Source organism: Schistocerca cancellata, chromosome 5 (assembly GCF_023864275.1).
Source record: "Schistocerca cancellata isolate TAMUIC-IGC-003103 chromosome 5, iqSchCanc2.1, whole genome shotgun sequence".
NCBI classification, from domain to species: Eukaryota; Metazoa; Arthropoda; class Insecta; order Orthoptera; family Acrididae; genus Schistocerca; species Schistocerca cancellata.
In genome coordinates, this window is record NC_064630.1 from 229688300 (window position 1) to 229714260 (window position 25961).

The 25961-nt window shown below is 43.2% G+C and overlaps 1 protein-coding gene across 4 annotated transcripts in view; it reads right to left on the reverse strand.

Moving 5' to 3' along the window:
* LOC126187663 (uncharacterized) overlaps positions 1-25961 on the reverse strand; it is a 112763-nt gene that overhangs the window by 14168 nt on the left and 72634 nt on the right. Inside the window, exon 5 of one of the 4 annotated variants that reach the window (XM_049928885.1) lies at positions 13808-14394. The exons of the other annotated variants lie outside the window; for them this stretch is intronic. Coding sequence (XP_049784842.1) covers positions 14304-14394 — 91 coding nt within the window. The 3' untranslated portion in view covers positions 13808-14303. Of the gene's footprint in view, positions 1-13807; positions 14395-25961 lie in introns of those variants that run through there. 4 annotated transcript variants of the gene reach the window in all.

The following is a 25961-nucleotide window of genomic DNA, read 5'->3' on the forward strand; positions in this document are numbered from 1 at the left end:
CGGCATAACCGTGTCTCATAGGAGTGTCATCACATGCAGGAAAGGGTGATGGTTGCATTGCCAGGAAGAGTAATCTGCTGCAAAAACACACTTGATTGAGAGTGATGGTGAGAGCCTGCTGTTGTTCCATGAAAACTTGCTGCTGGGCAATGACACGTTTGACAATTTTTTCCACTGAGACATTTTTTGGGTGACTTAACACTGACACTAACACATGGAGAAACATGCCCCTCACTTGTCGCCAAGTATGCTACAGCAAGAACAAACACGATTTATGGAACATAGTACTTTATAGAGCAACTTGTAAGCTACAATGAAGTACAGGTTGTGCATAGCACTTAACACATTGATTGGACAACAGTAATACAATTACAGAATAGGCCGAGTGCTCATTTGCAATCTCTTAAATGATAAGTGTTTCTTTGGCGACTCACCAGAGCATGCCAGGAGGCCTACCCAGGTGGCCTCTATAAGCGGGCCTGTGAACTGAATGGATATGTGATCTCTGAAGTCAGGCATATGATGAATGAAGATACCTCACTAACACTTTTTCATCATTAGCTATATGGCAATATTAATCTTTTTGATGTATTCTATCAGAAAGTCAGTAATTATATTATGTTTACATATTAACTATGACTTTGAAATCTAAAATTGTTGGTGACTGTAATTAGTACAGTTTTCAAGTAAACTCACTTCTGATAGCCAAAGAAGTGCAATAGATAGTAAAGTTAATTTCGGAAAGCCTGTGTCAATATTTGATATTTTTAGATCCTGTGCACATTCTATATTAACAACCAGACTGAAAATATTTGCAAAAATATTTTGTGTGTGTGTGTGTGTGTGTGTGTGTGGGGGGGGGGGGGGGGCAGGGCAGGGGGGGGGGGGAGAACACAACACATGGAAAAAATTCAACTGCTCTGTTACACTCTCCCTGCACTCCATCCTACACCGAAGAGTCGAAGAAACTGGTACACTTTCCTAATATCATAGAAGTGCCACAACACAACTTGGCGGGGTCTCGACTAATATCTGAAATAGTGCTGGAGGGAACCGATACCACGAATCCTGCAGGGCTGTCCATAAATCCGTAAGAGTATGAGTGGGCATCTCAATATGCTCAACAATGTTCATATCTAGGGAGTTAGGTGGCCAGCAGAAATGTTTGATCTCAGAAGTGTGTTCCTGGAGCCACCGTAGCAATTATGGGTATGTGGGGTGTCACACTATCCTGCTGCAATTGCGCAAGTCCGTCAAAAGGCACAATGGACACGAGAGGATGCAGGTGATCAGAGAGGATGCTTACGTTTATGTTACCTGTAAGAGATGTATCTAGACATATCAGGGGTCCCACATCACTCAAACTGAACATGCCTCGCACCGTTACAGAGTCTCCACCAGCTTTAACAGTCCACTGCTGCATGCAGGGTCCATGGATTCATGATATTGTCACTATACCCGTACACATCCATCTGCTCAATACAATATGAAAAGAGACTCGTCTGACCAGCAAACATGTTTCCAGTCATCAACAGTCTAATGTCGGTATCGATGGGCCCAGGTGAACAACGAAGCTTTGTCTCATGCAGTCATCTGGGGTACACGAGTAGGCCTTTGGCTCCAAAATCTGTTATCGATGATGTTTCATTGAATGGTTCCCACGCTGACACTTATTGAGGGCCTAGCATTGAAACCTGCAGCAATTCGCAGAAGGGCTGCACTTCAGTCACACTAAACGATTCTCTTCAGTTGTTGTCGGTCCTGTACTTGGAGAATTTTTTCCAGCTGCAGCGATATCGGAGTTTTGATGTTTTACCGGATTCCTGATATTCACATTACACACATGAAATGGCCATATGGGAAAATCCTCACTTCATTGCTACCCCGAAGTTGCTGGGTCCCATCGCTCGTGTGCCGACCATAACATCACATTCAGACTCACTCACATCTTGATAACCTGCATCGCAGCAGAGTAACCAATCTAAAAATTGCACAAGGCACTTGTCTTACATAGGGATTGTTGACTGCAGCACTGCTTCTGCCTGTTTATGTATCTCTATATTTGAATACAAATGCCTATGAATGCCTATACTAGTTTCTTTGGCACTTCAGTGTAGTTCTCAGCCCAGCTGGTATGACTGTTCTCCTCCAACTTTCCTTTAGTGATGTGCTTGAGCATATGCAAAACACAGACTGAAATATCTTCTAGGGTGCAAGTAATATGTAACAACAGCTATTAATACATAAATAAAAGATCACACAACTACATCCAATTCTTGAATTTTTGCTTGTCCTATGATTCACTGTGGCCTCTTGGTACTATCTCCATGACAGATCTTATTGCTGTAATTTATTCTTGCAAGAAAAATGACAGTCAAATTAATACAATTTATTTTGTTTCTTAGACATTTCATTCTGAATTAATTTTCCTTCTTGTTTCACCTGAATGTCACTATCATATTCTAAAGATGATAACAGCTGGCAATGTTCGTATTCTAACGCATGAACAGCGACCGAATTTCTCACTTGCAATCCACTTAGTAAATCGTTACAGTTCCTCAGAATCAAATAAAATATTGATCTGGGTTCAGAATCAAGTAATGATTTTTTTAAGAACAAAGTTTTCGCTCTTGAATGTTAAAAAGCAGCATTAATGTTTGTATACAGTCTCCATACATGTAGGAGACTTTCTATTGCAAACCTGTTGAAATACAACTAGGGTTTGTAAGACGATAGAATTTAATGCCATTTACTCCCTTTTTTCACAAAATTGTCAAATTTTAAGTAGAGCAATAGACTGTTTTAGTTGATAGTTTCTCACTTCTCCCTTGGACTGGCACTGCCCAAGTCAAATGCCGTATGATTGTTCAAGCAATGTGAATACTGTATCAAGCACTTTGGCATATTGGGAAATCTGAGACTGATCAAATGCGAGTATTGTTTGCCCGTCCCTGCAATTCTGAATTCTTCAAGATAAATCTGCACATGACCTCAAAAGCCAAAGCTCCATCTGTTAATGTAAGATGACCCTGTATTTTTGAATGCCAAATTTTATAAAAATTGGGTAAATTGGGTAAATATGGTAACATAATTAAAGAACAATTATACAATTTATAACTAACTAGAAGAACTGATTAAAAGTTACAGATGCTTGAAAGAGAAATGTAACAACTATTTGCAGGTACTGCAGACTGCCATGGAAGCTGAGCAGGAAATGTTACCCAATGTAAATGCACAAAGAAAATTACAGGAAGAGGGTTTCTTGGATGAAGGAACTTTGTTACATGAAATCAGACAGGAATTCAAAATTTTAAGGAAACATGTGAACATTAATAGTAACTTTACTGAATTTAAAGAAACATTCCAATAAAATCTGGCTAGGGAAATGGGAACAGTACCTATAGATTTTGTACACAATATCTGACAAAAAAAGCAGGTTAAGTAAAATTACTAAGCACAGGGCAGAGATTGTCAATTACACAGACATTTCAAGTACTAGAGGGATTACTACATAGTAAGAGTGTGTGGCTAGAGTTTGTAGGACTCTCACTACTGATTTTAAGGAGAAATTTGAGGAATCTGAAAACAGATGAGAATTGTAAGGAAGTACCATGCCCTCACCAACAATGACAATAGGATGTTAATGGTTGGTGGACGAATTTAATCTGGAAATTGTAAATAACTTATCCAATAACTTTCCATGTTTCAAGCATGACGAAGAAATATGCAGTGTAATCTTTTTACTAACATTCAAAGTTGCTTTTCCATCAACACGAAGTGATAAAAGGAAAATAAAATTTGTTGGTTGGTTGGTTGGTTTGGGGGGGATTAAAGGGACCAGACTGCGACGGTCATCGGTCCCTTTTTCCAAAAAAAAAAAAGTAAAACCACCCAAAGACAATAAAAAACGAACAGGAAAGACGTCAGACGACACAGGACAAGAAATACTCCTACAGAGATCAGACGGAACAAATTAAAATCACACAGAGTGTGACAGTGGTTGGCCGACCATAGAGATAAAAAGGAAAAGCCAACCACCGAGAACACATTAAAAACTCAGCGTAAAATCGTAGGCCAATGGCCAGAATCAACACAAAAGAACAGAACAAACACTCAGAGTAAATAATAAAAACCCCTGCCCGAATAAAACGGAAAACTAAGTCAGACATACCAGGGTCATCACATAAGAGGGCAGGGAGCGTATCAGGCAGCGCAAATGTCTGCCTGACCACAGCTAAAAGGGGGCAGGCCAATAAAATGTGGGCCACTGTCAAAGCCGCCCCGCAGCGACATGCAGGAGGGTCCTCCCGGCGCAGTAAATAACTGTGTGTCAGGTGGGAGTGGCCAATGCGGAGCCGACAAAGGACGACAGAGTCCCTGCGGTTGGCTCGCAGGGATGACCGCCACACAGTCGTCGTCTCCTTGATGGCACGGAGTTTATTGGGCATGATCTGATTGCGCCATTCAGCGTCCCAAAGCGCAAAAACTTTTCGGCGGAGGACTGCCCGCAAATCAGTCTCTGGGAGGCCAATGTCCAGAGACTGTTTACTCGTGGCCTCTTTCGCCAGGCGGTCAACATGTTCATTGCCCGGGATACCGACATGACCGGGGGTCCACACAAAGACCACAGAGCGGCCGCAACGCGCAAGAGTATGCAGGGACTCATGGATAGCCATCACCAGACGAGAACGAGGAAAACACTGGTCGAGAGCTCGTAAACCGCTCAGGGAATCGCTACAGATAATGAAGGACTCACCTGAGCAGGAGCGGATATACTCTAGGGCACGAAAGATGGCGACTAGCTCAGCAGTGTAAACGCTGCAGCCAGCCGCCAAGGACCGTTGTTCGGAATGGTCCCCTAGAGTTAGCGCATACCCGACACGACCAGCAACCATCGAACCGTCGGTGTAAACAATTCCAGAGCCCTGATACGTGGCCAGGATGGAATAAAAGCGGCGGCGGAAGGCCTCTGGAGGGACCGAGTCCTTCGAGCCCTGTGCCAAGTCGAGCCGAAGGCAAGGGCGAGGAACACACCACGGGGGCGTACGCAGAGGCGCCCGGAAAGGAGGTGGAACTGGGAAAAACCCAAGCCCGCAGAGAAGCTCCTTGATGCGTACGGCGATCGGACAACCCGACCGGGGCCGACGGTCTGGCAGATGGACGACTGACTGCGGGAACAGGACACAATAATTTGGATGCCCGGGCAAGCTAAAAACGTGGGCAGCATAAGCGGCCAGCAAACGTTGGCGTCGGAACCGCAGTGGAGGTACACCTGCCTCCACTAGGACGCTGTCCACAGGGCTGGTGCGGAAAGCACCAGTGGCAAGGCGTATCCCGCTGTGGAGAATTGGGTCCAGCACCCGCAACGCAGATGGGGATGCTGAGCCATAAGCTAGGCACCCATAATCCAGGCGAGACTGGATTAACGCCTGGTAGAGCCGCAACAGGGTAGATCGGTTGGCGCCCCAGCGGGTGTGGCTCAAACAACGCAGGGCGTTGAGATGCCGCCAACACGCTTGTTTAAGCTGCCGGATATGAGGCAGCCAAGTCAACCGGGCATCAAAAAGGACACCCAAAAACCTGTGGGTCTCCACCACAGCAAGAAGTTCGTCGGCAAGATAAAGCCGCGGCTCAGGATGGACCGTTCGGCGCCGGCAGAAATGCATAACGCGGGTCTTGGCAGCCGAAAACTGAAAACCACGCGCTACAGCCCAAGACTGCGCCTTGCGGATTGCGCCCTGTAGCTGACGTTCAGCTGCTACAATGCTAATAGAACTATAGTAAAGACAGAAGTCGTCAGCATACAGGGAAGCGGAGACAGAATTTCCTACTGCCGCAGCGAGACCGTTTATTGCAATTAAAAACAGGCAGACACTGAGGACAGAGCCCTGGGGTACCCCGTTCTCCTGGACGAGGGAGGAACTATACGAGGCCGCGACTTGCACGCGGAAGGTACGATACGACAGAAAATTTCTGATAAAGATCAGCAGAGGGCCCCGAAGACCCCATCCATGAAGCGTAGAAAGGATGTGATGACACCATGTCGTATCGTACGCCTTCCGCATGTCGAAAAAGACAGCGACCAGGTGCTGACGGCGGGCAAAGGCTGTACGGATGGCCGACTCAAGGCTCACCAGATTGTCGGTGGCGGAGCGGCCTTTACGGAACCCACCCTGAGACGGAGCCAGAAGGCCCCGAGACTCCAGCACCCAATTTAAGTGCCGGCTCACCATCCGTTCAAGCAACTTGCAAAGAACGTTGGTGAGACTAATGGGACGGTAGCTGTCCACCTCCAGAGGGTTCTTTCCAGGTTTCAAAATGGGGATGACAATACTTTCCCGCCATTGCGACGGAAACTCACCCTCGACCCAGAGACGGTTGTAAAGGTCGAGGAGGCGTCGCTTGCAGTCCACTGAAAGGTGTTTCAGCATCTGACAGTGGATGCGGTCTGGCCCGGGAGTGGTATCAGGGCAGGCGGCAAGGGCACTCTGAAATTCCCACTCACTGAATGGAGCGTTGTAGGGTTCAGAAGCGTTGGTGCGAAAAGAAAGGCTCCGACGTTCCACCCGCTCTTTAATGGAGCGGAAGGCCTGGGGGTAATTCGCAGAAGCGGAACTCATAGCAAAATGCTCTGCTAAGCGGTTTGCAATGACGTCGGAGTCAGTACAAACTGCTCCATTCAGTGAGAGCGCAGGGACGCTGGCAGGGGTCCGATAGCCGAAGACCCGTCGAATCTTGGCCCAGATCTGCGATGAAGTGACATGGAGTCCAATGGTGGACACATACCGCTCCCAGCACTCCTTCTTGCCTTGGCGGATAAGGAGGCGGGCCCGCGCACGCAGCCGTTTGAAGGCGATAAGGTGGTCCATGGAGGGATGTCGCTTGTGACGCTGGAGCGCCCGCCGGCGATCTTTAATCGCTTCAGCGATCTCAGGCGACCACCAAGGCACATCCCTCCGCCGAGGGGACCCAGAAGAACGGGGAATGGCAGACTCGGCGGCAGTGACGATGCCGGCGGTGACCGATGTAACCACCGCATCAATGGCATCAGTTGAGAGAGGCTCAATAGTGGCAGTGGAGGAGAACAAGTCCCAGTCAGCCTTATTCATAGCCCATCTGCTAGGGCGCCCAGAAGAGTGACGCTGTGGTAGTGACAGAAAAATCGGAAAGTGGTCACTACCACACAGGTCGTCATGCACACTCCAGTGGACAGATGGTAAGAGGCTAGGGCTACAGATTGAAAGGTCAATGGCGGAGTAGGTGCCATGCGCCACACTGAAGTGTGTGGAGGCACCATCATTCAAAATCGAGAGATCGAGCTGTGACAATAAATGCTCAACGGTGGCGCCTCGACCTGTTGCCACTGACCCACCCCACAGAGGGTTATGGGCGTTAAAATCGCCCAGTAATAAGAAAGGTGGCGGCAATTGGGCTATCAGCGCAGCCAGGACATGCTGCGCGACATCACCCTCCGGTGGAAGGTAAAGACTGCAGACGGTAAGAGCCTGCGGCGTCCACACCCTAACAGCGACAGCCTCTAAAGCTGTTTGTAGAGGGACAGACTCGCTGTGAAGAGAGTTAAGGACATAGATGCAGACGCCACCAGACACCCTTTCATAAGCTGCTCGGTTCTTATAATAACCCCGATAGCCACGGAGGGCGGGGGTGCGCATTGCTGGAAACCAAGTTTCCTGCAGAGCAATGCAGAGGAAAGGGTGAAGGCTGGTAAGTTGGCGGAGCTCAGCTAGATGGTGGAAGAAACCGCTGCAGTTCCACTGGAGGATGGTTTTGTCCATGGCTGAGAAAGGCGTGCCGGGACTGGGACGGCAGATTACGCCGCTGGGTCACCTGCTGCCTCCGATTGAGCACCCGTGCTAGTGCTATTGCTATTCACGGCGTCTGAGGGACCGGCGAGATCGAGGTCCTCAGCGGACGCCAGAATCTCCACCTCGTCCTCAGACGCAAAGCTAGAAGGTAGCGATGGGGTGGCTACCACCGCGCGTTCCTTGGGCTTAGAGCTGCTCTTCTTTGATTTCTCACGTTGCTCCTTGGGTTTAACTGGCTGGGAGGGCTTCACCGATTCAGTCTCCGGGACTGAGGAGGATCGGGAAGCCCTTCGACCTGCAGATTGTGGGCACTTACGCCACTGTCGATCGTCAGCCTTCCCGCCGGTGGAAACCTGGGAAGGGAGGGACCCAAGGGACCCCTTGCGAGCGTGAGAAGCCGAAGAAGTTAGACACTTCTCCGGCTTAGAAGCGGGGACCGACGTCCCCGATGGGGGGGATGGTGTTGCTCCTGAGGGAGGTGGAACAGGAGCAACCTGGTGGGTAGAGCCCCCCACTGGCAAGGGGGCAGGAGGAGTTGTACCACTCGTCGATCCGGCCGGAAGGCGCGAAACTGATGGGGCTAGCACAGGTGTTGTAGCAGCGGCGTAGGAAGTTGTCATTCGCACTGGATGTAATCGGTCGTATTTCCGTTTGGCCTCAGTATAAGTCAGTCGGTCCAGGGTCTTATATTCCATGATTTTGCGCTCTTTCTGGAATATTCTGCAGTCTGGCGAGCAAGGTGAATGGTGCTCCCCGCAGTTGACGCAGATGGGAGGCGGGGCACATGGAGTATCGAGATGAGATGGGCGTCCGCAATCTCGACATGTGAGGCTGGAAGTGCAGCGGACCCCAATGAACGCGCCGGACGAAATGAACACCTCTACGTTCTAAGTTGGCGCACAGCTCGTCATCAGACTGCAAAAGGAGGTCCCTATGGAAAATAACACCCTGGACCATATTTAAACTCTTATGTGGAGTAATAGTAACGTTAACATCCCCCAACTTGTCACAAGTAAGTAACCTGCGTGACTGGGCGGAGGATGCCGTTTGTATCAGTACTGAGCCAGAGCGCATTTTAGACAAGCCCTCCACCTCCCCAAACTTGTCCTCTAAATGCTCGACGAAGAACTGAGGCTTTGTGGAGAGAAAAGACTCCCCATCAGCTCTCGTGCAAACTAAGAATCGGGGCGAATAACTGTTACCTCCATCCTGGGACTTACGCTCTTCCCACGGCGTGGCCAGGGAGGGGAACGTTTTCGGATCGTACTTCTGAGCATTAAATTGAGCCCGAGAACGCTTAGAGACTGCTGGCGGCTGGCCGCCAGCGAGAGATGATGTACCACGCTTCATTGCGGGTCATCCGCCCTGATGCCACCTACTCCGACCAAGGGCCCTCCCCACGGGCGCCACCCAGCCACAGCAAAGGCCACCTGGCAGGATGGCCGTTGCCGGGAGTCCTGATACCCCAGGAGGATAGGCATCTACTCCTTGGCATACGTGGGGAGTTAACGGCGCAGGCATCAGTAGAGCGATCCCTGTGTTGTCAGGGGGCTACAACCAAGAGGGTACATGGCGGCCCCACCACAACGGACTGGCTACCGTGCTGGATCTTAGGTGCAAAACTGTCCAAGGTCGTCGTCGCAGTTAAAAGAAACACTGCAGAGGGCAGCGTGGTAATCGCACCCAGGGACGTATCCCCGCCCTAAAGATCGAAAACGAGCGGGATACCATTGCAACGACGTGAAAGCCGGCTAAAGGTCTAATTGCACGACGGATACAGTGCACCATGTAAGGCGCCCTTCCCCAATTGGCTCGCTCTTCGGAATAATTTAGAAAGATGGAGGTCAAACCCGAGAGGGGACCATCACATAAGGCCAAAACATGTGAGACTCCTTTTAGTCGCCTCTTACGACAGGCAGGAATACCGCGGGCCTATTCTAACCCCCGAACCCGCAGGGGGGAAATAAAATTTGTGACAGGTATCTAAATGTGGAACTGGTTACTGGGGAGTCATTAATGCAAAGGCATTCCAGAATTAGAAAGATTTTGGGAAGCAATTCCAAGAGAAATAGGGGTCTGAAGAAGACCAGTAGAAACTAACCATAGAATTACTGGATCCAAGCTCATACAGCTTGAAATGGGGTAAGCCCCATGCGTATTTTGAATGGAACTTGGCAAGGGCCAATTTCTTACCTTAACCAATAAGTGAGAGCCTCTAATGAGAGTATTAATCAGTAGGATGCCAACCTATGAATGGGAGAAAATTATTGTGGAGGAGTGGACAGAGAGAGTAAAATTTTAAGTTATTTGGAACAACTGGATATTCTTAATAAAACTCGTAAGGAAGTGGAGATTCCCAAAGGGAGACTAGACATTACCAGGTACCAACAGTAAGCTGTGGTGGTTGCTACTGCACACTAAAGAAACAAAAAGGTGATTGGCCATACAGGGCATTGGAAAATAAAGCTAGAAGAGTACATGGAAACAGTTCTGACAAAAAGGAAGAATGTACAAACAGAATTGTTGAAGCTGAAGTAAGGCAAAGAAGGGCTTTCTCCAAGGGAATGTAGAGTGTTTAGCAGATGAAGAGGTACACTGGAGAAATGCGATCAGCAAGTGTTACACAAACTCATTTTTTAAAGTTCTATACTGGTTTCTTTTAAGTTCTACAGAAGGCTTTTTTTAATATCTTTTGTAAGTTTTTACTGACAATAGTTAAGGAAATGGGGTTGTTAGTTGGCAATGAGTTTGTAATACAAAACAAGTGCAAAATATGATAATATTACAAGGTTTCTCTAGTATTTAGCCAAAGAGGCCGTTACCTGCTAGTTATTACCAGGTTTTTCGTTATAATGAAAGAGTGACGACAGATGCTTAGTAGAACAAATAAGGAAACTAAGGAAGTTGCTCCTCTATCATGACCAGAGGCAGCTAATACTTAATCCAAGTGTTTATTAAGATACGGTTCAGCAAGTAGTAATAATTTGTTTATTTTTACACTGAGGTATTTCATATGACTAAGTTTTGTAATGTGATTGAATTATAGATATGTTTCGTGTATAGGCTAATTTGGTTAAGCTTTATTCTAATTATAGAAAAGCCAGGATGGAATAATGACAATATTATGAAAAGGATAGTTGCTACTCACCATAAACAGGAGATGTTGGGTTGCAGTAGTTGAAACAGAAGGACTGTCAAACAAAGCATTTGGCTTAAATAGGCTGAGCTGTGGAGGCTCATTTCACTGTCGATAGCTTTTAACTGGTGTCTCACCAGGGGGCACAGATTACTCCCTATTGCCTCACCTAGTCTTCAAAAGCGATCGCTGGAGACACGTCTAGGCGAGAGACCTCCGAAGAGTGCAGTGCAGACAGTTGACAGGCATTTTCACACCGTGTGGGTCTGGAGGCAGCAGCAGTGTTTGGAGCAATGCACATGCAGTGTGGATTGGTGCAACATCCGGGTTGCCATTCACTCTTCTAAGCCAGTACTGGGCTGAAGGCACAGGTCTAATTGTTCAGCTCTGTGTACTGATTTCTTGATCTGCAAGCTATTCGAACAGATCTTTGTGTGTAAGTTCTTTGAGTCATCTTGCACACCTTATTACCCAGCTTTGTGATTTTAGGAATAGTGTAATTTCCCTGTGTGCTCTGTGTGATTTTGAAGTAACTTGTCTTAATCTGCTGGTCAGCACTCCCTCTCAAAAAAATTTGCCATAGTTATGTAATGTGCCCAGTTGCCAAACAGCTATATCAGAGCCTATGCCTTATCTAGTTTTTTTATGTGTTTGTTAAATTTTTATGCAAGAGAATCAGCTGTTTCTATGTTTTAATATTTGTTTTGACTATGTTTTGAAAGCCAGTGGGCTCTCGGATATCACTATTATCCATGTTGTGAGCTCCAGCTGATAGTTAGACCCTAGTGTTGTTTATTGAGTCCTTGAAAAAATTACAGCTCCCTTTCTGCAGTTCTCTGTTAGCCAAGCATATTTCCTAGGGTATATCAACTTGCATAACATTTCCAATAGGTGCAATCAAAGTTAAACAATGACTTGACTTGTAGCATAACCTAGTTAGACACTTATCTTTCTTGTTTGTTAACAGCATTTACTGAGTTGCTGGGAGAGTGTTCTGTGTTGGTGGCTTCTTGCAGCATGGGCCTGTCTTCCATGTGGCTGTGTGCACGACTAGCATATCCTAGCATGGTTTGCCGTTTGTTTGCAGTTGCACATCCCGGTTGTCAGTGCTCAAGCTGATTACCTTATGTTATCAGACTTGCACTCTAAATGAAATTTTGTCATTAGCCAAGAGACCTTTGATTAACTGGCTTTGCACAAAAAGTTTCCCCTTTAATGTTTAATACACATTGTATCCTTGTTCTAAGTTTTATTGTAAGTTTTTTGATGTAAATCTTTTGGGGATCTGCCTAATTCCTTGAAGATATTTATCTAGAGCTGTTTTAATTATTTGTTTGGTTGGTTTATTTAAAACTGTTACCTTAAAATTTTTAAAAAGGCCAATATTGTTAAGGTCTAATTTCTTTAATTTGTTTATTTGTTATTATTTTTGTAATTTGATGCTGTCTCATTCAACATTTTCAATTCCTTCATTTTTGTAACCACAAATTAACGTCAATTTCCTACCTGTTTTTCAAAAAGGACCTGTTGCTTTCTTTAAAAAAAAAGTTGTTCAGGGATAAATGATAAAGGGGCCTAGTCCTTCCATGTCATTTCCCTGATCCTGGCAATTCTCAATTTCACAGGCCTTCATCAGAAACAAAAGCGCCCCCCCCCCCCCCCCCCCCCCCCCACACACACACACACGTCTGGCTGCCAAAGCTTTACAGACAGACTTTAGTCTTAAGGATCTTAGGACAATCCATGTACTTAACTAAAACTGGTCAATGAGAAGTATCATCTTGTTCAAATAAAGTGTGACGGTAAACCCCACAACCATAGAGCATGTATATTTTGTTGTACTTTTCCCTAGACTCTATCCCTGAGAAGGGACTTTAGAGTGTGCATAGAAGAAACAGCTCTATAGAGTCTTCCATGTATAAAGTCAAAACTAATTTTATTTTGACATTTAATCCTGGGAGCAGCCAAGGTGTTGTTACCTAAAAGAACAAGATGCGACATTATGTCCAAAGTCACTGCACCGACACCCAGTTTATTTTTCAAAATAATTAACCCAACATATTAAATAACATTTAAAGCATAGAGCATTAGGACTTCCCATTCAATTCCAGCCCAGAATGTGTAAAACCAGAAACAGCACTGCACAGAGGCAAAACCATTTTTATTGTTGTAAAGTGAATAGATGCAATATTTTGTTGCTACGAAATTGTCTGCAGGATAAAATGCTAATGGAAATATATTTCTGTTTCCATACAGCAAAGGTTATCAAACTTGTTTGTGGGCCGCATGAAGCCCCAATGACGTATTCATGTGGCCCACACTTCTAAGCGGTATTTTATATTAACATTAGCAACTAACAGTTGAATAAAAAATGTGAACTAATGTTAATAGCATCTTAAGAGCATAGTTTTCCTGCTCAGTAACAAAGAAGAATACTTACAGAGACAGTAATATTTGAAGATGTGCTTAATTTTAACTGACGTTGGTGCATTCAACTGCGAAAAAGTAACATTGGCAGCCTACCTCAGGGACACATGGGTAAGTAGGAGGACCACTGTAGGGTTATAGGATGATAGAAGGGAATGTTTTATTGTATGTCTTCCAGTCCTGACAACTCATGGGTATGCACAACTCATATTGATCAGTTGCTATGGTACAAATTTTGACATGGAAATAAAATGTGTTTCTGAATGTGCACTAGAGATGGTCATTTTCAGATGTGATACTTATTTGTAGAAAGGAACACTAAATTAATTAATGCTGCAGAAATACAAGAAACTGAATAGAAGCGAAAACACTTGAAAGCGTTTAGCAACATTTGTGACCACATAATTTATTAAGGTTCCATCACAGTCTCACACAATTATTTTTTTTTTTTTTTTAATTTACTAGTGACTAGTTTCGAATGATTGCGTTCAGTTTCAAACCATTACCAACATTATAATGCAATGTAATTACAGATAAAAATCCACTCATGGACTGGCAGCGGGAGAACACACAAATAAAAGGCATTACAGTTTGCAAGCTTTCGAAGCCAGTGGCTCCTTCTGGCGGAAGGGTAGAATGGGAAAGCAGAAAGGTGAAGACAAGGGCTGGTCAGGTTTGGGAAAAGGGGTACAGTTCGGAAAAGTCATCCATAACCCAAGTCAGGGAAGACTTGCCGGACGGGATGAGAAGTAAAGGAACATTATAATGTACAACGTTAATAGAAACATAACATTTTGTATGAACAGATTTCAATAGTTGTTGACCCTTATACCAACGGTGTGTTGGAACTGCATTTGAGATTGTCTCTCATACTGCATAATGCATTTGAATACAAGTACAATTAATGTTATTAATCAATTAATCATCCACTCACAGAGGCAACACAACAACACTGTCAGGCAATTACAGCGCCACAACCTTGGGGTCACTGTGGTTGGCAACAATCTGAAAAACAGAACTGTCGACAAAGTGTTCCAAATGGTGCCTACTTAACAATCAGTGGTTAGGGTATGGTGACCAAATGATAGCTTAATATATCTAGACTACTGGAGGCTCGTGTAAGACATTAATTTATGTAGGTTACCCCCTCCCCTCCCCCCAAATAAACCATGGACCTTGCCATTGGTGGGAAGGCTTGCGTACTTCAGCGATACAGATAGCCGTACTGTAGGTGCAACAACAACGGAGGGGTATCTGTTGACAGGCCAGACAAACCTGAGGCTCCTGAAAAGGGGCAACAGCCTTTTCAGTAGCTGCAGGGGCAACAGTCTGGATGATTGACTGATCTGGCAATATAACATTAACCAAAATTGCCTTGCTGTGCTGGTACTGCGAACAGCTGAAAGCAAGGGGAAACTACAGCCATAATTTTTCCCGAGGGCATGCAGCTTTACTGTATCATTACATGATGATGGCGTCCTCTTGGGTAAAATATTTCGGAGGTAAAACAGTCCCCCATTCGGATCTCCTAGTGGGGACTACTCAAGAGGACGTCATTATCAGCAGAAACAAAACTGGCGTTCAACGGATCAGAGCTTGGCATGTCAGATCCCTTAATCGGGCAGGTAGATTAGAAAATTTAAATAGGAAAAGGATAGGTTAAAGTTAGAATAGTGAGAATTAGTGAAGTTCGGTGACAGGAGCAAGACTTCTGGTCAGGTGAATACAGGTTTATAAACACAAAACCAAAAGGAGTAATGAAGAGGAAGCCTCAATAATGAATAAAAAAAAAAGCAGTGCAGGTAAGCTACTATAAACAGCATACTGAATGCATTACTGTGGCCAAGATGGACTCTTAAGCCCACACCTACCACAGTAGTGCAAGTTTATATGCCAACTAGCTCCACAGATGATGAAGAGATTGAAGAAATGTACGAGGAGATAAAAGAAATTATTCAGATAGTGAAGGGAGACCAAAATTTGTCATGGGGGACTGGAATTCAATAGTGGGGAAAGGAAGAGAAGGAAAAGTAGTAGGTGAATATGGAATGGGGATAAGGAATGAAAGAGGAAGCTGCCTGGTAGAATTTTGCACAGAGCATAACTTAATCACAGCTAACAATTGGTTTAAGAGTCAAGAAAGAAGTTTGTGTACGTGGAAGAGGCTTGGGGACACTGGAAGGTTTCAGATAGATTATATAATGGTAAGACAGAGATTTAGGAACCGGATTTTAAATTTTACGCCATTTCCAGGGGCAGATGTAGACTCTGACCACAATCTATTAGTAATAAACTGTAGATTAAAACTGAAGAAACTGAAAGAACCGGAGGTTGTAAAGTTTCAGAGAGAACATTAATGAAGAATTGACAAGAACAGGGAAAAGAAACACAGTAGAAGAAAAATGGGTAGTTTTGAGAGACGAAATAGTGAAGGCAGCATAGGATCAAGTAGGCATAAAGACGAGGGCTAGTAGAAATCCTTGGGTAACAAAAGAGGCTGGATTTAATTGATGAAAGGAGAAAATATAAAAATGCTGTAAATGAAGCAGGCAAAAAAGAATACAATCATCTCAAAAATGAGATCGACAGGAAGTGAAAAATGGTTACACAGGGATCACTAGAGGACAAATGTAAGGATGCACAGACATACATCACTAGGGCTAAGATAGATAGTGTCTACAGGAAAATTAAGGAGACCTTTGGATAAAAGAGAACCACTTGTACGAATATCAAGAGCTCAGATGGAAAACCAGTTCTAAGCAAGGAAGGGAAAGCAGGAAGGTGGAGACCTTTGTAGAGGGCCTGTACAAGGGCTATGTACTCGAGGACAATATTATGGTAATGGTACAGGACATAGGTAAAGATGAAATGGGAGATGAGATACTGAATAAAGAATTTGACACAGCACTGAAAGACCCAAGTCGAAACAAGGCCACAGGAGTAGACAACATTCCATTAGAACTACTGATAGCCTTGGGAGAGCCAGCCAGCCCTGTGAAAACTTTTCCATCTGGTGAGCAAGATGTACGAGACAGACTTAAAGAAGAATATAATAATTCCAATCCCAAAGAAAGCAGGTGTTGACAGATGTGAAAATTACCAAACTATCAGTTTAACAAGTCATGGCTGCAGAATACTAACACAAATTCTTTACGGTCGAATGGAGAAACTGGCAGAAGCTGACCTCTGAGAAGATCAGTTTGGATTCTGTAGAAATGTTAGAACACGTGAGACAATACTGACCCTGCAACTTATCTTAGAAAATAGATTAAGGAAAGGCAAACCTATGTTTCTAGCATTTGTAAACTTAGAGAAAGCTTTTGACAATGTTGACTGGTATAGTCTCTTTCAAATTTTAAACGTGGCAGGGGTCAAATACAGGGAGTGAAAGGCTACTTACAATTTGTACAGAAACCAGATGGGAATTGTGTGTCGAGGGGCATGAAAGGGAAGCAGTGGTTGGGAAGGGAGTGGGACAGGGTTGTAGCCTATCCCTGATGATGTTCTATCTGCATATTGAGCAAGCAGTAAAGGAAACAAAAAAAAAAAAAAAAAAAAATTTGGAGTAGGAATTAAAATTGATGGAGGGGGGGAAAAAAAAAACTTTCGTGTTTGAAGATGATGCAGACGTAATTCTGTCAGAGACAGCAGAGGACCTGGAAGAGCAGTTGAACAGAATGGATATTGAACTGAAAGGAGGATATAAGATGAACATCAACAAAAGCAAAACGAGGATAATGGAATGGAGTCGAATTAAATCGCGTGGAGATGAGGGAATTAGATTAGGAAATGAGACGCTTAAAGCAGTGAAGGAGATTTGCTACTTGTGGAGCAAAATAACTGATGATGGTCGAAGTAGAGAGGATATAAAATGTAGACTGGCAATGGCAACAGAAGTGTTTCTGAAGGAGAGATATTTCTTAACACAGAGTATAGATTTAAGTGTCAGGAAGTCATTTCTGAAAGTATCTGTATGGACAGTAGCCATGTATGGAAGTGAAACACGAACGATAACTAGTTTAGACAAAAAGAAGATAGAAGCTTTCAAAATATGGTGCTACAGAAGAATGCTGACCACCACCACCACCACCAATTAGTAATACTATCAGTACATATATAACCCGAGGTGTAGCCCCACAATGTCAGTTATTGGCTCTTGACCAAAGAACATTGATGCCCAATGCCATACAGATGCAACAGATCTACTTGGAATGTTATTCAGTTGATGGGAGGCTGAACTTCCAATTCAAGATAGCATTTTGGTTAAATATCTAAGGGGCATTCAAAAAGAAACGAGCCGGGGTCTGAAATGCACGAACTGGTGACTAGGAGGGTAATATCGTGGGATGTGTAATGAGGTGTGGTTCCGACCACAGCGTGGAAGTTCACAGCCCGTCGCTAGAGGGCATGCGTGTACATGATGTGACTATACAGAGCTAGCTGCAGTATGCATTAATCATCAAACGCTGCCGGTCGCATTGAAAACAGTGACATGGAGGCATCAACGTAAGAGCAAAGAGGTGGTGTTTGCTTTCTGGCAGTGGAAGGAGTACGAGGAATAGACATACATCGACAAATGTCACAAGTGTATGGCGAACACTGCATGTCCCTTGAAAGGATCAATGTGTGGCACAAGCACTTCAGGGAAGGACGGGCGTCGTTAGCCGATTATGCTCAGTCAGGAGCACCACACTGCATTACCAATGACACCATCCAGCTGGTGGATGCACTTATTACCCAGCACCTTTGAGTGACAGTGAAAACCGTAGCTGCTGTGGTCGGATTGAGTGTCTGCAGTGTTCACACCATCATGAAGGAAGGACTGTACATGTGCATAGTGTGTGCCCAATGGGTGCCCCACAGTCTTCAGCCACACCAGGAAGCATGTCAAATGGCCCACTGTCTTGCTCATCTGCAGTGCTATGCTCAGGAAGGGAATGCATTTCTGGCATGAGTGATGACTGATGATGAGTCAGTATTGTCACTTCGAACCAGAATCGGAACGACAAAGTCTCCAGTGGAAGCATCCAGGGTCACCACACACACACACACACACACACACACACACACACACACACACACACACACACACACACACACAAACCGCACGCGCACACGTGCACGAGGCCATCTACACAAGTGCAGGAAAGGTGGTTATGCTGACCAAGGTGGTCCCCTTCTGATTCACTTCCCACAGTGATTGCCTAGCGTTACTCGCAAACCTTGACCACCTTTACTAAGCAATCAAATCAAGATGACCAGGCAATCTCACCTGTGGGGTCATTCTGCTCCAAGACAATGCAAAGCCTCATACGGCCAAAACAATCGGGGCACTCCTGCAGAAATTCAAATGGAAGGTTCTCGGCCACCCTCCATACAGTCCGAACCTCTCGCTCTGTAATTACGCCATGTTTTAACCCCTTACAACGGCTGTGAGGGGCAAACGCTTCACCTCGGACGACGATGTCCAGCTGTACGTGTGGAACTGGTTAACATTGCAGCTCTGGAAATAATATGATACAGCCATTCAAGGCCTTGTGTCACAGTGAGACAAGTGCCTCAACAGCAAGGGTCAATACTTCTAACATACAGATACTGGTTTCTGTAATTTTGCCTTTGGCTCGTTTATTTTTGAATGCCCCTTATAGCTCCACTGAGGCTTTCTATAGAGAGGTGAACCAAAATTAGCAATACCAGGTGAAAATTCTACTCTGTATTACATTTTATGATTGACGAGTAATCAGCCGCATGTTTACTTGTTCCAGTTGCTAGTAAAATTATGTTGCTGAAACATACTTGTTGTACTTTGTGCTTCTGATAACAATGCTTGTGAGGAATAGAGACCCCAAATGTATGTAAGGTTTAATGATAAAACTTGATTGTGAACCCAGTATGCAAACCAAAAATCAATTTATAGTTACATGATGCAATCTAAGTCTCACAAATAGTTTTGTCCACCACAAACAGATTTATAGTGGTATAATATAAGTCCTTACCATTTAAGGTATGTAGCATGCATATATATTAATAATAAAAACTAATCAACCAAATACATTTCCCTGTGCCCAACACCACCCTATCATCTTCCTTGTACCAACAATGTGGTCTCCTTATACTAATGTACAAGTACATGGCTTATCTCTACCACAACTACGCCACTTCCACCCCCCCCCCCCCAATTAAAAAAAACACCCCTCTCCTGGGAAATCTCCTACATCCTCCTTAACAGTTATGTTTCTACTTCCAGACAATGCAGAAAGACTACCCTGGCCTTTAATGTCTGGATACATTAACTCATCACAGTAAAAAATGTCTCAAGATATGAAATGAAGCCATGCTTCAGTGACATCCTACCTACACAGTCCACAACTCCATTAGGTTGCCCTTCTAATCACTGAACAATCTACGTCTGCACCTGTACAGTGCAAACAACCCCTATGTATGTTGCAGAGGGTACATAGCCTATCGGTATCAATTTTCCATCTTTCTAATCCATACACGAAATTTACACAGGAAGAATGATTATCAGTACTCTACGTCTACATTTCTCTAATTTTAGCACTGGGATCATTACACGAAATGAAATGGGCATATGGCATTATCAATTGGGAGTCCCCTTCAGGGAAGTTTGGCTGCCTGCTGTAAGTTTTTTTATGTGATGCCACTTCAGCAACTTTTGTGTTGATCACTCATGTGCATGTGCACACGTGGGCGGGAAAAAACAAAAACTTAAATCTTTTCACGTGAGATCCGATTCGGGCGCCAACAACAAATTTTCACACTCAGGACAAAATTTGTGATTGATACATCATGAGTAGATCCTGCCGCAATAAAAAATGCCTTTGTTTATATGATTGCCACCACAATGTGTGTATCATATCTGTGGCCCTCACTCCTCTATTTCATTGTAATACAAAATGAGCTGCCTTTTTTTAACTTCTTCAGTGTCCTCTGCCAGTCATGTCTGATGAGGATCCCACACCACACAACAATGCCTCAAAAAAGGGGTGGGGTAGGGTGGGGACAAGCATAGTGTAAGCTTTTTCCAGGTGTTCTGCCAATAAATTGTAAGCTTTGGTTTGCTTTACCCACAGCATTATCTATGCGACCCTTCCAATTTAAATTATTCATAACTGTAATGCCTAAGTATTTAGTTCAGTTTACAGCCTTTAGTAATGAATAAAAAAAAATAGGAGCGTGGGTAAGCTACTATGAATAGCATAGTGAAAACATTGCTGTAGCAAGGTGCACATTAAGCTCACACCTATCACAGTAGTAGAAGTCCATATCCCAAATAGCTCCGCAGATGACGAAGAGACTGAAGAAATGTATGAGGAGATAAAAAACATTATTGAGGAGATAAAAAACATTATTCAGATAGCGAAGGGAGATGAAAATTTAATTGTCATGGGGGACTGGAATTCAATAGTGGGGAAAGGAAGAGAAGGAAAAGTAGTAGGTGAATATGGAATGGGCATAAGTATTGAAAGAGGAAGCCACCTGGTAGAATTTTGCACAGAGCATAACTCAATCATAGCTAACACTTGGTTCAAGAGTCAAGAAAGAAGTTTGTATATGTGGAAGAGGCCTGGAAACACTGGAAGGTTTCAGATAGATTATATAATGGTAAGACATAGCTTTGGGAATCGGGTTTTAAAGTTAATGCGTTTCCAGTGACAGATGAGTAGAGTCTGACAACAATCTATTGGTTATAAACTGTAGACTAAAACTGAAAGAACCAGACGTTGTACAGAGTTTCAGGGAGAGCATTAACAAACAATTGACAAGAACAGGGGAAAGAAATACAGTAGAAGAAGAATGAGTAGCTTTGAAAGGTGAAATTGTAAAGGCTGCAGAGGATGAAGTAGGTAAAAAGATGAGGGCTAATCGAAATCCTTGGTTAACAGAAGTGATATTGAAATTAACTGATGAAAGGAGAAAATATAAAAATGCATTAAATGAAGCAGGCAAATAAGGAATACAAGCATCTACAAAATGAGATCAACAGTATGTGCAAAATGGCTGAACAGGGATGACTAGAGGACAAATATAAGGATATAGAAGCATATATCACTAGGGGTAAGATAGATACTGCCTACAAGAAAATTAAAGAGACCTTTGTACAAAAGAGAACCACTTGTATGAATATCAAGAGCTCGTATGGAGAACCAGTTCTAAGCAAAGGAGGGACAGCAGAAAGGTGTAAGGAGTGTATAGAGTGTGTATACAAGGGCGATGTACTTGAGGGCGTTATTATGGAAGTGGAAGACGACATACATGAAGATGAAATGGGAGATGAGATACTGGATGAAGAATTTGAAAGAGCACTTAGAGACCTAAGTCGAAACAATGCCCCAGGAGTAGACATCATTCAGTAGAGCTACTGATAGCCTTGGGAGAGCCAGCCCTGACAAAACTCTACCATCCAGTGAACAAGATGTATGAGACAGGTGAAATACCCTCAGACTTTACGAAGAATATAATAATTCCAACCCCAAAGAGAGCAAGTGTTGACAGGTGTGAAAATTAATGAAGTATCAGTTCAGAAAGTCACAGCTGCAAAATACTAACACGAATTCTTTACAGACAAATGGAGAAACTGGTAAAAGCTGACCTCTGAGATTTGGATTATGTATAAATGTTGGAACATGTGAGGTAATACTGACCCTACGACTTATCTTTGAATATAAATTAAGGAAAGGCAAACTTACATTTATAGCATTTATAGACTTACAGAAGGCTTCTGACAATGATGGAGTACTCGTTTTCAAATTCAAAAGGTGGCTGGCATCAAATACAGGGAGCAAAAGACTATTTACAAACTGTACAAAAAAACAGATAGCAGATATAAGAACTGAGGGGCACAAAAGGGAAGCAGTGGTTCAGAAGAGAGCAAGCCAGGGTTGTAGCCTATCCTCGATGTTATTCAATCTGTATATTGAACAAGCAGTAAAGGAAACACAAAAAAAATTCGGAGTAGGAATTAAAATACACGGAGAAGAAATAAAAACTTTGAGGTTCACCGATGATTTAATTCTGTCAGACACAGCGGAGGACCTGGAAGAGCAGTTGAACAGAAGTCAGGTGATACTGAATTAGATTAGGAAATGAGACACTTAAATTAGGAGATGAGTTTTGCTATTTGGGGAGCAGAATAACTGATGATGGTCAAAGTAGAGAGGATATAAAATGTAGACTGGCAATGGCAAGGAAAGCATTTTTGAAGAAGTGAAATTTGTTAACATTTAGTATAGATTTAAGTGTCAGGAAGTCTTTTCTGAAAGTATTTGTATGGACTGTAGCCATGTATGGAAGTGAAACATGGACAATAACTAGTTTAGACAAGAAGAGAATAGAAGCTTTCGAAATGTGGTGCTACAGAAGAATGCTGAAGATTAGATGGGCAGAAGACATAACTAATGAGGAGGTACTGAATAGCATTGGAGAGAAGAGAAATTTGTGGCAGAACTTGAGTTGAAGAAGGGATCGGTTGGTAGGACATGTTATGAGGCATCAAGGGATCACCAATTTAGTACTGCAGGGCAGCGTGGAGGGTAAAAATCGTAGAGGGAGACCAAGAGATGAATACACTATGCAGATTCAGAAGGATGTAGGGTGCAACAAGATAGAGTAGCACGGAGGGCTGCACCAAACCGGTCTCTGGACTGAAGACGACGACAACAACAACAGCCTTTAGATGTGTGCGATTCATCATGAAACCGAAATTTAGCAGATTCCTTTTAGTACTGATGTGGATAACTTCACACTTTTGTTTTGAGTCAACTGTCACTTTCCACACACCACACATATATTGTTAAATCACTCTGCAATTGGTTTTCATTATGTAACGATTTTACAAGACAGTAAATGACAGTACAATCTGCAAACAACCTAAGAGGACTGCTCAGATTGTCTCCTAAACTGTTTATGTACATGAAGAAGAGCAGAGAGCCTGTAACACTTCCTTGGGGAATGCCAGATATTACTTCTATTTTACTCAATGTCTTCAATTTCTATGAACTGTGATCTTTCTGACACGAAACTACGAATCCAGTCATGCAACTGACAATATAGTCCTTAGGTATGCAATTTGAGCATTAGTCGCTTGTGAGAAGCAGGTTCAAAGCCTTCTGGTAATCTCTAAATATGGAATCAATTCGAGATCCCCTGCTGAGAATACTCATTACTTGTGAGAACAAAGAGCTAGTTGTACTTCACAAGAACTACATTCTCTGAACCTGTTGGCTACTTGGCAATAAATCATTTTGTACAGGGTAATTCCTAATGTTCAAACACAGTGTACATTCCAGAATCCTACTGAAAATCAACATTAGTGATACGGATCTGTAATTCAGCGGATCACTCCTATTTCCTTCTTGAATATCTGTGTGATTTGCGCAGGCTTCCAGTCTTTAGGTATGGATCTTTCGATGAGCGAGTGGTTGTATATGGTAGTTAAATATGGAGTTATTTTATCACCATACTCTGAAAGGAACCTACCTGTTGTACAATCTGGACCAGACGCCTTGCCTTCTTTTATGCGATTTAAGCTGCTTCACTACACCGAGGATATATACAATTAAGTTGCTCATATTGGCAATTGTTCTTTATTTAAATTCTGGAATATTTACTTCATCATCTTTGGTGAAGGAACTCTAGAAAACCGTGTTTAGCAACACTGCTTTAGTGGTGCTGTCATAAGTAACATCAGCTTTGTTATCGTGCAGTGAAGGTTTTCATTGTGTCTTGCCGCTAGTGTAGTTTACATACAAGCAGAATCTCTGGAGGAAGCAGGTGTGTGTGTGTGTGTGTGTGTGTGTGTGTGTGTGTGTGTGTGTGTGTGGTGGGGGGAATCGGTACCACATCTCATTAATTCATTTGACATATCTGTCAATTGCCATCTATACTATCTCTTTCAGTTTAAAGCAGATTTGGTCTACACTTACATAGTCAGATTCGAAGTAGTTCAGATTGTCTCTTAGGAAGGTGTCAAGCCAACTTCTATCTGTTTTTTAAGCAGATGTATGCTGTGTGTATTTTTGTGGGTTTGTATGTCCCTATCTGCCAAGCATTATTTGCTGCTAAGAGGTCAAGTTTATGTTTTCGCAAACATTTAAACTTCAAGCCAACTACAAATAGAGAATGAGTAAAAGGATTTAAAATGTTCTGTGTTAAAAGAGTGCACATATATTTGCATGCCAAAATTTTTGTTGAGGAAGAAGGAATGAGAACTGAGGCAGCTGGTCCCCATTTCTCTGACAGAGCCATTTAAAGAGGAACATATTCCCCTACATCACATTTGCAGTTGAGTGTAGAAATTATTATTTCACTATTGCAGTTTCATCTTTTGAGCCATTTTCAAGTGGTACTGTAAAAAATTTTGCTTGAGCACATGTCAGACTTCAAAATCATTCAATATGTATACACGTCATTGTCAGAAAATGACCTTTTCACTGTAGAAGTACATTAACATCGGATGAGTGTGAAGTACTGTACATTGTGAAATGATACAAATTAAGTGAGATGTTACTGATGTTAATATCATTCATGTAAATCTTTACAAATCAATGTTCTAGCACACTGTTTACATGTAAGCAGTGTTTACACTGTTTGCACATAAACAGTGTTCTAGAACATCAATTTGTAACAATTTACATGAATGATGTTAACAATGGTAATTGTTCATGTAATTTACATCATTTCATAATTTACAGAGCTTTGCACTTGTCAGATGTTCTAGAATTTCTACGTTGAAAAGGCCTATTTTTTACGATTACATGTATACATGCTGGAGGATTTTGAAGTCTGACATGTGCTGAAGCAGAATCTCTTGCAGCACCATTTGAATATGTCCCAAAGGCTGAAATTCCAATACTGAAATACATAATTTCTACAATCAATGGCAAGTATGATGTCCTTTAAAAAAATTCTACATGACTGTGAACCCCAACCATGAGAAGTTAATATACTGTATAATTCTGGAAGAAATTGATGAGGGCACACTGGTCGTCTTATAAATTAGAAGAAGATGCAGAGTGTTTTAGTCTCACAGTTCACTCAATTGTTCCAGTGACATACACTAAACTAAACCTGTACAAGCACTAGTTCCATCACGTAATTAATACAGAATCTGATGGGCAGCTCCTCTGGACTTTCCTCTATCAAGGAATCTGAGCTGTCGTGATCAAACCTTATGGCATTCCTAGAACCCATTTCTATCCTAAGAGCCGCACACCAACAACCATTCCTTCTATCAATCATGCCACATGCATCTCATTACCATCTACTCCACCCCAATCATTGGCAAAACACACAATGTCAGGATCATAGGGAAACTTCCATGTCAGTTACCAGCTGTAATATCCATTCCATTTAAAATGCTCTTGATGGATTTAAATGTTTAAGGAAGGTCCTTCCTGCAAAGAAGATTAATGTTGGAGGGCCATGGTGACATCTTACTTGTCCTGTACATATTTAACATAGTTGGCAGCTAACCTCATTCTATGGAGAGGGCTAAAAAGAATGGGATGGGCACGGAGAATTTAATAAGTACAAGGAACTCTGATTACTTT